Source organism: Mobula birostris, chromosome 20 (genome assembly GCF_030028105.1).
Source record: "Mobula birostris isolate sMobBir1 chromosome 20, sMobBir1.hap1, whole genome shotgun sequence".
NCBI classification, from domain to species: Eukaryota; Metazoa; Chordata; class Chondrichthyes; order Myliobatiformes; family Myliobatidae; genus Mobula; species Mobula birostris.
In genome coordinates, this window is record NC_092389.1 from 3,100,863 (window position 1) to 3,115,815 (window position 14,953).

The following is a 14,953-nucleotide window of genomic DNA, read 5'->3' on the forward strand; positions in this document are numbered from 1 at the left end:
AGGAAACCCACACGTTTTGCAGGGAGGTCATACAGAACTTCAGTGCCCCAAGGTGTAATGCCATCATGCTAACCCCTACACTACTGTAACGCCAGTCAGATCCAGGTGACAGGAAGACAATGAATGATAAAAACATTCAGCTGAAGGTCAAGCCAAGTAAATTTATTATCAAAGTCTGTATATGTCACCTTGAGATTCATTTTCCTACAGGCATTTACAGGAAAATAAAGAAACACAATAGAACTCACAAAAAATTATTCATAAAGATTGATAACCAATGTGCAAAATAAAACACACGTGCAAACAAAAGAAAGAAAGAAATAATACTGAAAACATGATTGTAGAGTCCTTGAAAGTGAGTCCATAGGTTGTGAAATCAATTTAGAGTTGAGGTGAGTGGAGTAATCTATGCTGGCTCAGGGCCAGAAACTGGTGGTGTGACACCCAACGCTCCTCTACCATCTGCCCAAAGCAGCAGTAAGAAGAGAGCATGGTCTGGATGTTGGGGGTACTTGACAGTAGATCCTGCTTTCTTGTGGCAGTGCTCCGCGTAACAGTGAGGAGGGCTTTGCCTGTGATGAACTGGGCCACATTCACCACTTTCTGTGGACTCTTCCATTCCTGGGCATTGGTGTGTCCATACCTGGCTGTGATGCAACATCTCTGTGGTATAGATGCTTGTTAAAGTTTTTGAATGCATTCTGAATCTACGTAAGCACATTTGCCCTACTCCTGAGCACACACCAACTCCCTTCTTCCTTCTTTGACCAGAATATAATGCAATAAAAATATCTATTGTCTAGCCTAGTACAAAGGTTATGGAATGGGTATTATTGTTAGTGAATATTACAGTTGAATATCATAATTATTTATAAATAATTTTGCCATGCCATTCAAGTAATACAGACTTCCCTAATGTGAATTTTAAGATGGATATTATTTGACCCTCAAAATTCTGGGGAAACTCAACAGGTTAGGCAGCTCTGGATTTCCAGCATCTGCAGAATCTCTTGTGCTCATTATTTGACCCTTATGTTGTACATTTACCATTCTGGCACAGTTAGACCTAAATAAAAGTTAATTTTGTCTCTTTGTATTTAGATTAAGGTTGATTTCCTTGTTTGCTGTCCTACAGAGAACCGTAGTTTGTTGATTTTCATCTGGGGGAGTGCCTTGCTCACATGCCAGTTATTCAGATTTTCCTAAGAAGTAGGTCGAGAGGACCTTCGCTTGCCACCAGGGTACATCAGAAACTGACGGGTAGCACTCTTCAGAAAAGCACCCCACTTGCTGTCCCATTAAAAAATCCAACAACAATGCTGGGGATTTGCTTCAATCCGTTTCCTCTTTGTACTAATAATATTGGAAAAAGTACAGATGAATTTTACAAGGACTTGAGGACCTGATGTACAGGGAAAGGTTGAACAGGTTAGGACTTTATTCCCCGGAGTGTAGGAGAATGAGGGGAGATTTAATAGAGGTAGACAAAATTATGAGGGGTATAGATAGGGGTATAAATTATCGCCCTTGAAGATTATGGACTCGAAAAACTTACTGACCTAATCAATGACATTTATGAGACTGGAATAATACCAGAAGAGATGAAAAAAATCAGTATTTATCACTCTTCCTAAGAAAGCTGGAGCAACAGAATGTGAATTACATAGGACCATAAGTTTAATGAGTCATATCACCAAGATACTTCTAAGAATTTTGATGACAAGAACTAAAAGTAAGATACAAGCTGAAATAGGTAAAGAACAATGTGGTTTTGTGAAAGACAAAGGTACAAGAAATGCAATGTTGATGTTAAGGATACTATCAGAACGAGCTATTCAAGTGCAAAAAGATTTGTTTGTTTTATCGACTACACAAAAGCATTTGATAAAGTGAAGCACAGTAAGTTATTTGAAATATTACAGGAAGCTCTAGATCTAGGTTCAAAAGACCTCCACCTAATCAGAAATCTGTACTGGGAGCAAACTGCCGCTGTAAAAATAGATGGAGAAGTGAGTCAGTTTACAAAAATCAAGAGGTGTTAGACAAGGGTGTGTTTTCTCCCCTGATTTATTTAAAGTGTACAGTGAAACAATATTACAAAAAATAAGAGACATCTTGGGAATCAAAGTTGGCGGTGAAAACATCAGTAATTTCAGATATGCGGATGACACTGTGTTAATTGCAAGTACGGAGGAAGAACTACAAAACTTAATTGATATAATTGTTGAAGAAAGTGCAAAAATGGGTCTATCAATTGCAAAAAGACAGAATGTATGGTGATATCCAAAAAGAAGGAGAATCCTATCTGCAGGCTGAGAATAAACGGGGAAGACGTAAAACAAATACAGAACTTTTGCTACTTAGGAAGCTGGGTGACATCAGATGGCAGGTGTGACATGGACATCAAAAGAAGAATAGGGATGGCAAAAGACACCTTTACGAGAATGAAGAGTATACTGACCAATACTAAACTAGGTATGACAACCCGCCTCAGAGTATTGAAATGTTATGTTTATCCAGTTATGTTATGTGGATCAGAATGTTGGACAATATCTAGTAACATGAGGAAACGAATTGAAGCAGCAGAGGTGTGGTTATTGAGGAGGATGCAGAGAATATCATGGGCGAAACGAATATTTAACAAGGATCTCATGAACAGAGCAAACACAAAAAGAGAGATAATGTATGAGATCATGAAAAGGCAACATAACTTCATTGGACATGTGATTAGGAAAGAGGAGTTAGAATGCATGGTAATTATGGGAAAGATTGAAGGGAAGAAAGCAAGAGGAAGACAAAGACAAATAATGATGGAGACAGCAGCCAGAGAACTGGAAATGAATACCAATGAATTGATCCACTTGACCCGAAACAGGAGTGTGTGGGCCATGGCAGTCAAAGCTCAAACTGGGCACGGCACCTGATGATGATGATAATAGATAGGGTAAATGCAAGCAGACTTTTTCCACCGAGGTTGGGTGGGACTACAACTACAGGTCATGGGATAAGGGCGAAAGGTGAAATGTTTAAGGGAAAAATGAGAGGGCACTTCTTTACTCAGAGGGTGGTAAGGGTGTGGAACAGTAGTCATTGTGTGACTTCTAAGGAATGTAAATAAGCATGAGTTGGATGCATTCCTTTTCTTCCAAGAAATCTGATTCTCCTTATGCTTTTGTGCATAACATTTTAAAAAAAGAGATAAGTCAATACCAGTGTACCTGATGATCATTTAAGATAATCTCAATGGAAATGAGTGACTCATCTACCACAAGATATACTTAGCAGTATTGTAACAAAAAAAAATTGCCAAACATGTAAATTTACTAAACACAAGAGGTTCTGCAGATGCTGGAAATCCAGAGCAGTAACACACAAAATGCAGGAGGAACTCAGCAGCTCAGGCAACATTTATGGAGGGGAATAAAGAGCCAATGTTCATTCATCAGGTGTCCTGATGGAGGGTCTCAGTTTGAAATGTTTATTCCTCTCCACAGATGCTGCCTGACCTGCTGAGTTCCTCCAGCCTTTTGCATGTTACTATGTAATTTACTCCAATTTACATATCATTGGAATTTACATACTAATTGCAGAAAAACTACTTTATTTGAATCGCTGTATTTCTTATTTCAGTGCTTTGTCACCCTGCTAACCAACTACCCTATTTTTTATGCTTTCATAGATTGTTACATTATGCTGTCATTCAGGGGAAGAGAGCTCTCGCTTTTGGGTTAGCTTGTCGGATGTCTGACTTGAGTAGCATTGATACAAAGGATTCCAGAGGTCAGGTAAGTGACGCACACAAAATGCTGGAGGAACTCGGCAGGTCAGGCAGCATCTATGGAAATGAACAAGCAGTTGACATTTCGGGCCAAGACCCTTCAGCAGGACTGGAAATGGAAGGGGGCAGAAACCAGAATAAGGAGGAGGGGGGAGGGCAAGGAGTACAAGATAGGTGAGCCAGGTGGGTGGGGGGAGGGAGGATGAAGAAAGAAGCTGGGAGGGGATAGGTGGAAAAAGGTAAAGTGCTAAAGAAGAAGGAATCTAATAAGAGAGGAGAGTTGACCATGGGAGAAGTGAAAGGAGGAGGGGAACCAGGGGTAGATGATAGGCTGGTGAGGAGAAGAGGTAAGAAGGAAGCTAGAATGGGCAATAGAAGAGGGAATGAGGGAGGGAAAAACTTGATCAGGTAAGTGATTGAGGATTTTGAAAAGTTTTGTAATATTTTAATTTACCTTTCCAGAAAGAGCTTGTAGGGCTCCTTTTGTATTAATGTCTCGAGATTTTTTTTTAAAAAAGGGCATAAATGAAAAGTGGACTAATCTGTAAAGGCATAATTGCACCTTGAACCTTACAATATGCTTAATTCCTTCAGTAAATATCACAGTGTAACCATAGTTGTTCCTGCAAACTAAAGCTTACTGCAATCTAATACTCAGCTTCATTGAAGACTGATAATCAGCTTAAAAAGAGCCATACAGCTTTGTAATACCCAATTTAAACTTGAAAGATAAACAGAGACATTATATCTTGTGTGTTAAATGAAATCTATTTTCCAAATTGCACATTATCCCCTTCATCTTAACACACATAAAATGCTGGAGGAATTCAGCAAGTCAGACAGCATCTGCAGAGAGAAATGAACAGTTAACGTTTCGGATGAGACCCTTCATAAGGACTAGAAAGGAAGGGGGAAGGTGCCAGATTAAGAAGACGAGGGTGAAGAAAAGGTGTACAAGCTGGCAGGTGATAGGTGAAGCCAGGTGAGGGGAAGGTGGGTAGGGAAAGGGGAGTGAAGTACGAAGATGGAAGGTGATGGATGGAAGAGGTAAAGGGTTGAAGAAGAAGGAATCTGTTAGGAAAGGAGAGTGGACCGTGGGAGAAACAGATGATAAGCAGGTGAGGAGGAGAGAATGGAGCCACGATGGCGAACTGAAAATGAGAGGGGGGGGGGGCGGGGAGAGAGAAATTAAAGGAAGTTGGAGAAATCGATGTTCATACCATCAAGCTGGAGACTACCTAGATGGAATATGGGTGTTGCTCCTCCAGCCTGAGTGTGGCCTTACCCTGGCCGTCAAGGAGGCCGTGGACCAACGCGTTGGAATGGGAAGTAGAATTAAAATGGGTGGGCTCTGGGCTTCAGGTCTATTTACAAGTGTGTTAACACAATCATGAAAATATTTCAATTCTTAACAAGTTCTGTAAGAGAGGCCACTGAAACAACAATGTCTTGGAATTGAGAGAAATGGGAACTCATCAGAAGGGGGAGGTCATTCAGAGCTTGGAGTGTACTGATTCTCCTCGTATTGTTTTCGTAGACTGCACTACACTTAGCTGCGGAACGAAACCAGCACCTGATGGTCAATGATCTTATTTCACTGGGAGCCCAGATCAATGAGAGGGACTTTCTGGGGAAGACTCCTATACATCTGTGTGCAGAGAATGGCTTCCTCCAAGTATTACAGGTATATCAGCAGGAAGTCTGCAGTTAAAGATGAAAGATTTGCTTTATTTCTCACACGTACATCGAAACATCCGGTGAAATGTGTCGTTGAGGTCAATGACCAACACTGTATGAGGATGTGCTGGGGCAGCCAGCAAGTTGCTGTGCTTCCAGCATCAACGTAGCATGCCTACAACTCACTAACAATAACCTGTATGTCTTTGGAATGTGGGAGGAAACCGGAGCACCTGGAGAAAACCCAGCAGTCACGGGGGAGAACATACAGGCAGCAGTGGGAATTGAACTCTGATCACCAGTGTAATAAGGTGTTACTCTAGCCACTACGCTCCTATGTGATCCCCAGGCAAACCTCATGACTCCAGATTAGCTAATACCTCTGCTACACTTATCCAACAATGACATTATTATTGATTATTGCAGGTAATAGAGAAGACCCTGAAGAATGGAACAGATTTTGACATTGATGCCAGGGACAATAATTGTAAGTTTTAGATCTGTGTATCTTCAGTGATATAATTTCTAGTCAGCTTGGATTAAATTTGCCAACTGTGTTGAATGTGATAATCTATGTATGCTTAAAATAAGGTTAGCTTTACGCTCAATGGCCACTTTATTAGGTACCCCTGCATACCTCATTAATGCAAATATCTAATCAGCCAACCACGTGGCAGCAACTCAGTGCACGCAGACATGGTCATGAAGTTCAAGTTCATTTGTTCAGGCCAAACATCAGAATCGGGAAGAAATGTGACTCAAAAGGATTCAAAGTACATTTATGTTCAAAGTATGCATGGAGTGTACAACTCTGAGCTTTGTCTTTCCGCAGACAGCCACGAAACAAAGAAAGGCATGGAACCTGTTCAAAGAAACAAAATCAACTCCGCCACACAAAGAAAACAAATCACACAAATGGAAACAAGAACATCAAACCCCCCCCGTGCGAAAAAACAAATCGCGCGAACGACAATGAGAACATCAGCCCCTCCCCGCATGCAAAAACAAATCGCGCAAACAGCAAAAATAGCATCAACCCCCCCCGTGCAAAAACAAATCGCGCAAACAGCAACAATAGCATCAACCCCCCCTCGTGCAAAAAGCAAATGGTGCAAACAGCAACAAGAAAGAAAGGGCGAAATTACAGAGTATAAAATACAACATCGAAAGAGTCCACATTCATTTCAGCTCAGTTCAGCTGCAGGCTGCTCTGATTCAAAGTCACCCAAATTTAGCAAAATAGCAACAAAAAAAAGGAGTGACCAGGAGCTACAGCCCAATCCACAAACTGCAGACCCAGAACTTCTGTACCATCCTCCGACAGCATCAGGGAGAGAGAGACTGAGACCATCACACGCAGACACCTTCCACTGGCAGCAGCAAACGACAGGCTGTTAGACAGCCCTGAACATTTGCTCGCTTTCACACTCACCTCAATGTTTTCAATCTTCCTCAACATTTTGATCAGTGAGAATTAAGTTGATCAGGGGCTCGTGCCCCATCTCTAAGCTTCTTAGCCTCGAGGCCACTCACCTCCAGGAACCTTCTTGGAGGCAGCAAAATGCAAGATCACTCAATCAGCCTGAAAACACACCATCAAACTGCATATCACAGGCTCCAATGGTATCAGGACCACAGCTAAAAGAAAAAGAAGATATAAAAGAAGTGGGGGAAAAAAACAGTTCATGGGTCATCTGGAGAATGTCGCCATGGTAGCATTGTTCACTGGCACCATCCTCTTCCGGAAGTGATTTTGTCTGTGGAATGATTGTTGGTGCCAGACGGGGTGGTTTGAGTATCTCAGAAATCTGCTGATCTCCTGGGATTTTCACACACAACAGTCTCTAGAGTTTACAGAGAACGGTGTGAGAAACAAGAAGACATCCAGTGAGCAGCAGTTCTGTGGGTGAAAACGCTTTGTTAATGAGAGAGGTCGGAGGAGAATGGCCAGACTGGTTCAAACTGACAGGAAGGTGACAGTACCTCAAATAACCACACGTTACAACAGTTGCTGCCACATGATTGGCTGATTAGATATTTGCATTAACAAGCAGGTGTACTGGTGTACCTAATAAAGCATTGGTCACATGTACATCAAATCAGGTCAGTGAGGATTGTGCTGGGGACTCCAGCTGCAGCTTACTGTGCTCACGGACAGTGTATTGATGTCCAGTATATCGATGCAATTAGAAAGAAGGCATGCAAGCTCATTAGAAGTTTGAGGAGATTTGGTATATCACCAAAGACTCTAGGTATGACTAATTTCAGTAAGTGTGAGTAACAAGCTGTTGTCTTTGGTTTAAAGATCTGACCCCATTACACTATGTAATGTTGGCTCACATTGCAACAGTAAAGGAGTTTGAGAACTCGGAGATGGGCAGTGACATGCAGAGGTTCATGGCGCTGAGAAAGGAGCAGCTCCTGGATGGGTTGAGATGCCTGCTGAGGATGGGATCCTCTATTTCCTTGCAGGTACGGAAGGTACCACATTGTGGCATTTTAACTGAAAGTTCTCAGAATTGTATTTCATTGGATTCTCAAGAAGTAGCTTATCATTGAATATATAACAGGGCCGGAGCAGGAGCAAGAAACCATATCAGTTTATTCTCTAGATTCAAGTCCACTTAATTATCACACGTACATCCAAACATCCAGTGAAATACGTTTTTGTGTTAACAACCAACAAACCCAAGGATGCGCTGGGGGCAGCCCGCAAGTGCCTTCACACATTCCGGTGCCAACCTGGCACGTCCACAATGTTCAGCAGAGCAACACGAGCAGCAGCAGCAACAACAACAGAACACAACCAGGGCAAAACAAGCCCCCTTCCACTCACATGCACAGACAGTCGCTGAACCCCAAACAGGCCTCCGGAGTCGGCATACAAAATCTGATGGGACGGATCAGTGTCAACACCTATGTTCAGGAAGTCAAGTCTAAGCTTCATCTATTATGATTTTTATTTAACAATAAATTTGGGATTGGTTATCAATGTAATTTTACACTTTATGAATAGTACCTTAACAGCTGGAAAGTAGGTCATATAACACCTTGTATTTCAGTAAACTTACCAAGATGCTTCATAGGTGCATACAAACAAAATTTTACATCCCTCTACATGAGGTAGGACTAGAAAACAGGCTAAAAGGGTAGTTTTTAAGGGGTTCTTCAAAGGAGACAGAAAAGTAATGGGAGACCCAAGGAACTAGGCCTTGTAGATCTCGATTGGACAATGACAAAAAAACAAAATTTTACCTTTTTGTGCTTGTGGAGCATATATTGATGTCCAGTATTTGAAACCAACATATTGATAGATAGAAACTTTATTGATCCCAAAGGAAATTACAGTGTCACAGTAGCATTACAAGTGCACAAATATACAAATATTTGAAGAGAAGTAAGAAAGAATAAAAAATAAGTTGTCTCAAACAGTCTTACAGGTGGGGTCAATTATGAACAAGACACACCAGTAAGTATATTTCATTAGGAGGTTGAGGAGAATTGGTATGTCGCCAAAGACTCTCACAAATTTCTACAGATATACCGTGGAGAGCATCCTGACTGGTTGCATCACTGACCGGTATGGAGGGTCCACTCCACAGGATCGGAAAAAGCTGCAGAAAGTTGTAAACTCAGCCAGCTCCATGGGCACGAGCCTCCTCAACATTGAGGACACTTCCAAAGACAATACTTCAAGAAAATGGCATACATCTTTATGGACCCCCTACCATCCAGGACATGCCCTCTTCTCATTGCTACTATCAGTGAGGAGGTACAAGAGCCTGAAGACACACGCAACATTTTAGGAACAGCTTCTTCCCCTCCACCATTGGATTTTTGAACGGTCCATGAACACTACCTCACAATTTTCCTCTTTTTACACTACTTAATTATTTTTTGTAACACTCATTGTAATTTCTTGTAATTTTTTATGTATTGCACTGTACCGCTGTCGCAAAACAACAAATTTCACAATGTGTGAGTGATAATAAACATGATTCTGATTAATGGATTTGGGAAATAAACCCTTTGTTTCTTGTTTTGATTCCTGCCCGACAACCGTCAGATACTTGCACAACCCTAATCTCACATCACCAACTATGGACCATCTCTTGCACTACCATGGATTTGTCCGTCCACTTTATTTGCAAAAGATCTTGTTTTGCAGTCTTTTTCTTTTCACTGTCTTGTATAATTTGTATTTTTGTGTTTCTGTCTGGATCTACATGCCTGTGATGCTGCTGCAAGCAAGTTTTTCATTGTACCTGTACCTTATCATACTCGTACCTCACCGTACTTGTACACATCACAATAAGCTCAACTCGACTGGATCTGACTGCTAATTGGATGCATAAAGGCATTTGAAGCCCAATAGCATGCATTCTATTTCAGTTCATTGTGAATAGAGCCATGCCAGAAATACAGTTTTACATAAAAGAAACGTGCACAGGCAGCAAGATTGCAAGCAGAAGGCTGTAAAACAGGAGCAGAATTAGGTCACTTGGCCATCAGGTCTGTTCCACTATTCAATCATGGCTGATTTACTTTCCCTCTCAACCCCATTCTCCTGCCTTCTCCCTGTAATCTTTGACATCCTGATTAATTGAGAACTTATCAACCTCCGTCTTAAATATGGCAATGTCTTGGCCTCTGCAGCTGCCTGTGGCAATGGATTCCACCACCTTCTGGCTATAGAAATTCCTCCTTATCTCTGTTCTAAATGGTTGTCCTTCTATTCTGAGGCTGTGCCCTCTGGTCCTGGACTCCCCCACCATAGGAAACATCCTCTCCACATTTACTCTATCTCGGTCTATCAATATTTGATAGGTTTCTTTGAGATTCTCCAATCATTCCTCTAAACTCCAGTGAGTACAGGCCCAGAGCCATTGAATAACATTCATATATTAACCCTTTCATTTCTGGGATCTCTCTTATTAAACTCCTCTTAACCCTCTCCAATGCCAGCACACCCTTTCTAAGATTAAGGGGCCCAAAACTACCCACAATACTCCAAGTGCAGTCTGACCAATGCCTTATAAAGCCTCAGAATTACATCCTTGCTTTTATATTCTAGTCCTCTGCAGACCTTGACAGGGTGGTGTCGTGTGCAAAGCAGACTGGCTTCTGATATAAATGGTGTCGCAGTTTAGTGACAATATGCAAATTGCTAGTACCCAAATGGAAAACCGGCCAGCACCCTTGGGAGACGAGGTGAGGGATAAAAGGGAAACCATTAAGGAATGTCACTCATCTGAATGATGTCTTCTTTCCCTGCAGGACATGAATGGACAAAGTATCATCCATTTGGCAGAGGAAGAAAATGACACTGAAGTCCTGAATTTGCTTTATGACCATATTGGTAAAATGAAAACCATTGCTCACAAGGTATGTTATATTCAATAAAACCAGAGCAGAAACACTTGATGAAATTTAGTGTCGTTATTTAGCTGAAAACTTTTGTTATCTCACACTTAGTATTTTAATATTCTTTATTGCAAAAGAATTTTACCATCAGCTAAATAAGAGTTACATTCTCAGGTTCATGAGAATGATTCCGGGAATGAAAGGGTTAATGTATGTTTGATAACTCTGGGCCTCAAAAATGGGTGGGGGGGTTATCTTATTGAAACCTATTGAATATTGAAAGGCCTAGATAGAATGGATGTGGGGAGGATGTTTCCTATAGTGGGGGAGTCCAGGACCACCGGAGGTCACAGCCTCAGAATAGAGGGACATCCATTTAGAACAGAAGTAGAAGTAGTTTCTTTAACCAGAGAGTGGTGAATCTGGAATTCATTACCAGAGGTGGCTGTGCAGGACATGTCATTGGAGGTTGATAGGTTCTTGATTAATCAGGGTGTCAAAGGTTACAGGAAGAAAGCAGGAGAATTAGGCTGAGAGGGATAATAATCAGCTATGATGGAATGACAGAGCTGACTCGATTGGCCAAATAGTCTAATTCTGCTCCTATGTTTTATGATCTTGTTCCTTAATTAAATGTAAGGCACATAGATTAGTAACACACATTCACTGACATACTGTATATATTTAAATTCTACCGTATACTAGAATAGAATTCTACTGTGTCACTAGGCACTGACATAGGTTATTTGACATCCCCATAGCCCAATCAGTGGAAATGCAACTGTTAACAAATAAACTAGTGACTTGTTCAGCCCTTGTGAGAGCCTCAGTCAAAGAGTCATCCAACATAGAAACAGGCCATCTCCATGCCAACAAGCATTCTGGTATATACAGGTCTGCAGTCACCACGCCTGGAAAGGAGAGGCTATGGAAAACGCTTCACCTTCCTTAAGTGAGCAGGATGTCCTGCCTAGTGCTCACCCATCCCCTCTGACATAAATATAACTCAGTGAAACTACTAATGTTGGACTTTGCCTCTCTATAGGAACTTGGCTCTAATGCAGTACTTGATTCAGTGTATCAGAAAGCTGAGGTCCTAGTGATAGCCTCTGAACTGCCTCTTTGTAAAAGCTACAAGCAGCCTAGCAATGTGCCACAAGGTGAGTAAAAATTCACATAGAGACAACTTTCTTTAAGGAAAATAGAAAGTCATTTTAAATTATTGTAACTGATATTAAGTCTGAAACATTCATGCAAAAATTCCTCCCAAAATGATGAAAAAAATTGAATGAGTTTTCTTTTTACAGGGACTCTGCCAGATCAGTGAGAAGGTTAAGGAAATGAGAAGTAAAGGTCAATGTGGAACATGAGCTACGGCTAATGTCAAGCCACTGCCTTTTTGGACATGCACATGAGTGGATGGTGATGTAGTAGTTAAGTCACTGGCAGAACTCTGGGCCACTTGTCCAGCCGATGTGAATCCCACCTTGGCAAATGTGGAATTTTAAATTCAAGTAATTAAATAAATTTGGAATTTAACGTAGCAGCTAACAGATCACTTTACAGCACCAGTGATCACTGATCGGAGTTCAATTCCCACTGCAGTGTGTAAGGACTTTTATGTTCTCCCTGTGACTGCGTGGCTTACCTCCAGGTGCTCCAGGTTCCTTGTACCTTCCAAAGACGAACGGTTAGGGTTAGTGAGTTGTGGCCGTGCTACGTTGGTGCCAGAGGTGTGATCACAGCACAATACTCACTGATTGATTTGATGTAAAACAACACATCTCACTCTGTTTCAATATACATTGGACAAATAAAGCTCATCTTTCTTTAATGTTTATAAATCTATTCCCAGAAATGGTAACTGTGAAACTATTAAATAGCTCTGAAGCCCTAAATAAAAGCTGTTAAACTACACAAAAAGAAATGTGCCAATCTTCTTGTGAGCCTACTGCTCCTAGCAACTTCCTCAGTTCAGCGATAGAAATAAACACTAGTCATCAATATCCTCAACCTGTGAGCAAGAAAACAAGGTTCTGCAGATGCTAGAAATCTAAAGCAGCAATCACAAAATGCAAGAGGAATTCAGCAGATGAGATAGCATCCAAAGGAGTACAATACTCAGTTGACGTTTTGAGCTGAGAACCCTCACCTTACCCCTTCTTCTCACCTGCCCATCACCTCCCTCTGGTTCCCTTCCACATTCCCTTTTCCCTGGTCCATTCTCCTCCACTTTCAGATTCCTCCTTCTTCAACCCTTTACCTCTTCCACCTGTCACCTCCCAACTTCTCACTTCATCCCCCTCCCCCACCCACCTATCTTCCCCTCACCTATCACCAACTTGTACTCTTTTCCCTCCACCACCTATTCTAGCTTCTTCCTCCTTCCTTTCCAATCCTGATGAAAGATCTCGAGCCAAAATATCAACTGTTTATTCAACATCAAAATAATTAGTAATTTCCATATGTGCTGCCTGACTTGCTGAGTTCATCCAGCATTTTGAGAAAACACTCAAATTGCTTATTAAGTTCAAAATCATTGTGAAAAACAAATAATATGCAATAAAAGCATTTTATAAATGAAGTTGAGTATTATTATAAATAAATGACGATCCAAAATACATGTTTGAACATTTTTGAAGGCATTACTCAAAATTAGTGCAAGGATATGTTCCCTTGCACCAACTGCGTAAAGGATATTAAAACACAACTAGAGTTAGAAGGCAGTCCTTCCAGGTGAGACTTCACTTCACCTGCGTATCTGCAGGAGTTGTCTATTGTGTACAGAGCTCCCAATGTGGCATCCTCAACATTGGTGAGACCCATTGTAAATTGGGGGACCACTTCATTGAGCATCTCCGCTCCATCCACCACAAGCAGGACTTCAGGTGGCCAAACATTTTAATTCCAATTTCCATTCTGACATGTCGATCCATGGCCTCCTCTTGTGCCAAGATGAGGAGCAACACTTGTATTCCGTCTGGACAGCCTCCAACCTGATGGCATGAATATTGATTTCTTCTTCGGTAAACAAATTTTTTACTCTCCCCACCCCCCCCAACTCTTCTTCTATTTCCCACTCTGACCTTTTACCTCTTCTCACCTACCTATTACTGCCCCTGGGTCCCTTCCTCCTTCCCTTTCTCCTATGGTCCACTCTGCTCTCCTGTCAGATTCCTTCTTCTCCAGCCCTCGGCCTTTCCTACCCACCTGGTTTCACCTATCATCTTCTAGTTAGCCTCACTCCACCCTTTTATTTGGGTGTCTTCCTTTCCTGTTCTGAAGGAGGGTCTCGGCCTGAAACCTCAAAAGTTTATTCATTTCCATAGATGCTGCCTGACCTGCTGTGCTCCTCCAGCATTTTGTGTGTGTTGCTCTGGAGTCTCTCGTGTTTAGTTATAAGAGTTGCACATATACCTAAAAAGAAGTAAACATGTCCTTAGACTGATTGCAAAGTCAAAATTGTTGTCTTCTGTTCAAAATCTGTTAAATAGGACAGATTATGTGTGTGGATGGAATGTCTCACTGCAGCAGCTGGACGAGACGGGTATAACAGGTATCCCCCTACAATCTGTGTCACTAACCCTACCAAACTGAACTGAGTTGACCTTAATCATTTGAGTTTGCATTCTCTTGGGGTTATTCATTGCCAAATTAGTATGTTATATCAATTAAGAGAAAGAGAAAAAATAAAATAAGACTCTTCTACTTCTATTACTGACCAATTAAAACAAACAATTTCAATTTTGGCTTCTGGTCTTTTCAGGTTATATGGGAATCTGTGGTTGCAAATGAGCTGGTTTCTCTGAAGCTTCTTCTATTGGTTATATTGTCTAGCAATTGCACTGTATATATTGTGTCAATAAATGGTTTCTTATGACTTTCCCCCTTGTTTCTCTGTACAATTATGTTGACTTTTTTTTCTGAGCATGATTACTCCTTTGGTAGTTCACCTATTTTTGGTTGCAATTAAACTCCTTTCACTCATATTGTATTTGTGTCTCTATGGGTTCAGAAAGCAGTTTTTATTATTGTTCTTCAGGAGTGACATCAAAACGTTTGATTTGTTTCGATAGGTGAAATGTTTCACGAGGCACCGAGCAATGACTTGATAAATGACCATCAAACTAATTT

The 14,953-nt window shown here is 41.2% G+C and overlaps 1 protein-coding gene across 1 annotated transcript in view; it reads left to right on the forward strand.

Moving 5' to 3' along the window:
* Nucleotides 1–14,716, forward strand: part of LOC140185431 (uncharacterized) — a 37,878-nt gene extending 23,162 nt beyond the window's left edge. The window contains exons 6-12 of the mRNA XM_072238771.1: nucleotides 3,680–3,785; nucleotides 5,316–5,462; nucleotides 5,882–5,942; nucleotides 7,761–7,927; nucleotides 10,733–10,840; nucleotides 11,865–11,979; nucleotides 12,127–14,716. Coding sequence (XP_072094872.1) covers nucleotides 3,680–3,785; nucleotides 5,316–5,462; nucleotides 5,882–5,942; nucleotides 7,761–7,927; nucleotides 10,733–10,840; nucleotides 11,865–11,979; nucleotides 12,127–12,146 — 724 coding nt within the window. The 3' untranslated portion in view covers nucleotides 12,147–14,716. The remainder of the gene's footprint in view (nucleotides 1–3,679; nucleotides 3,786–5,315; nucleotides 5,463–5,881; nucleotides 5,943–7,760; nucleotides 7,928–10,732; nucleotides 10,841–11,864; nucleotides 11,980–12,126) is intronic.
* The last annotated feature ends 237 nt before the right edge of the window (nucleotides 14,717–14,953 follow it).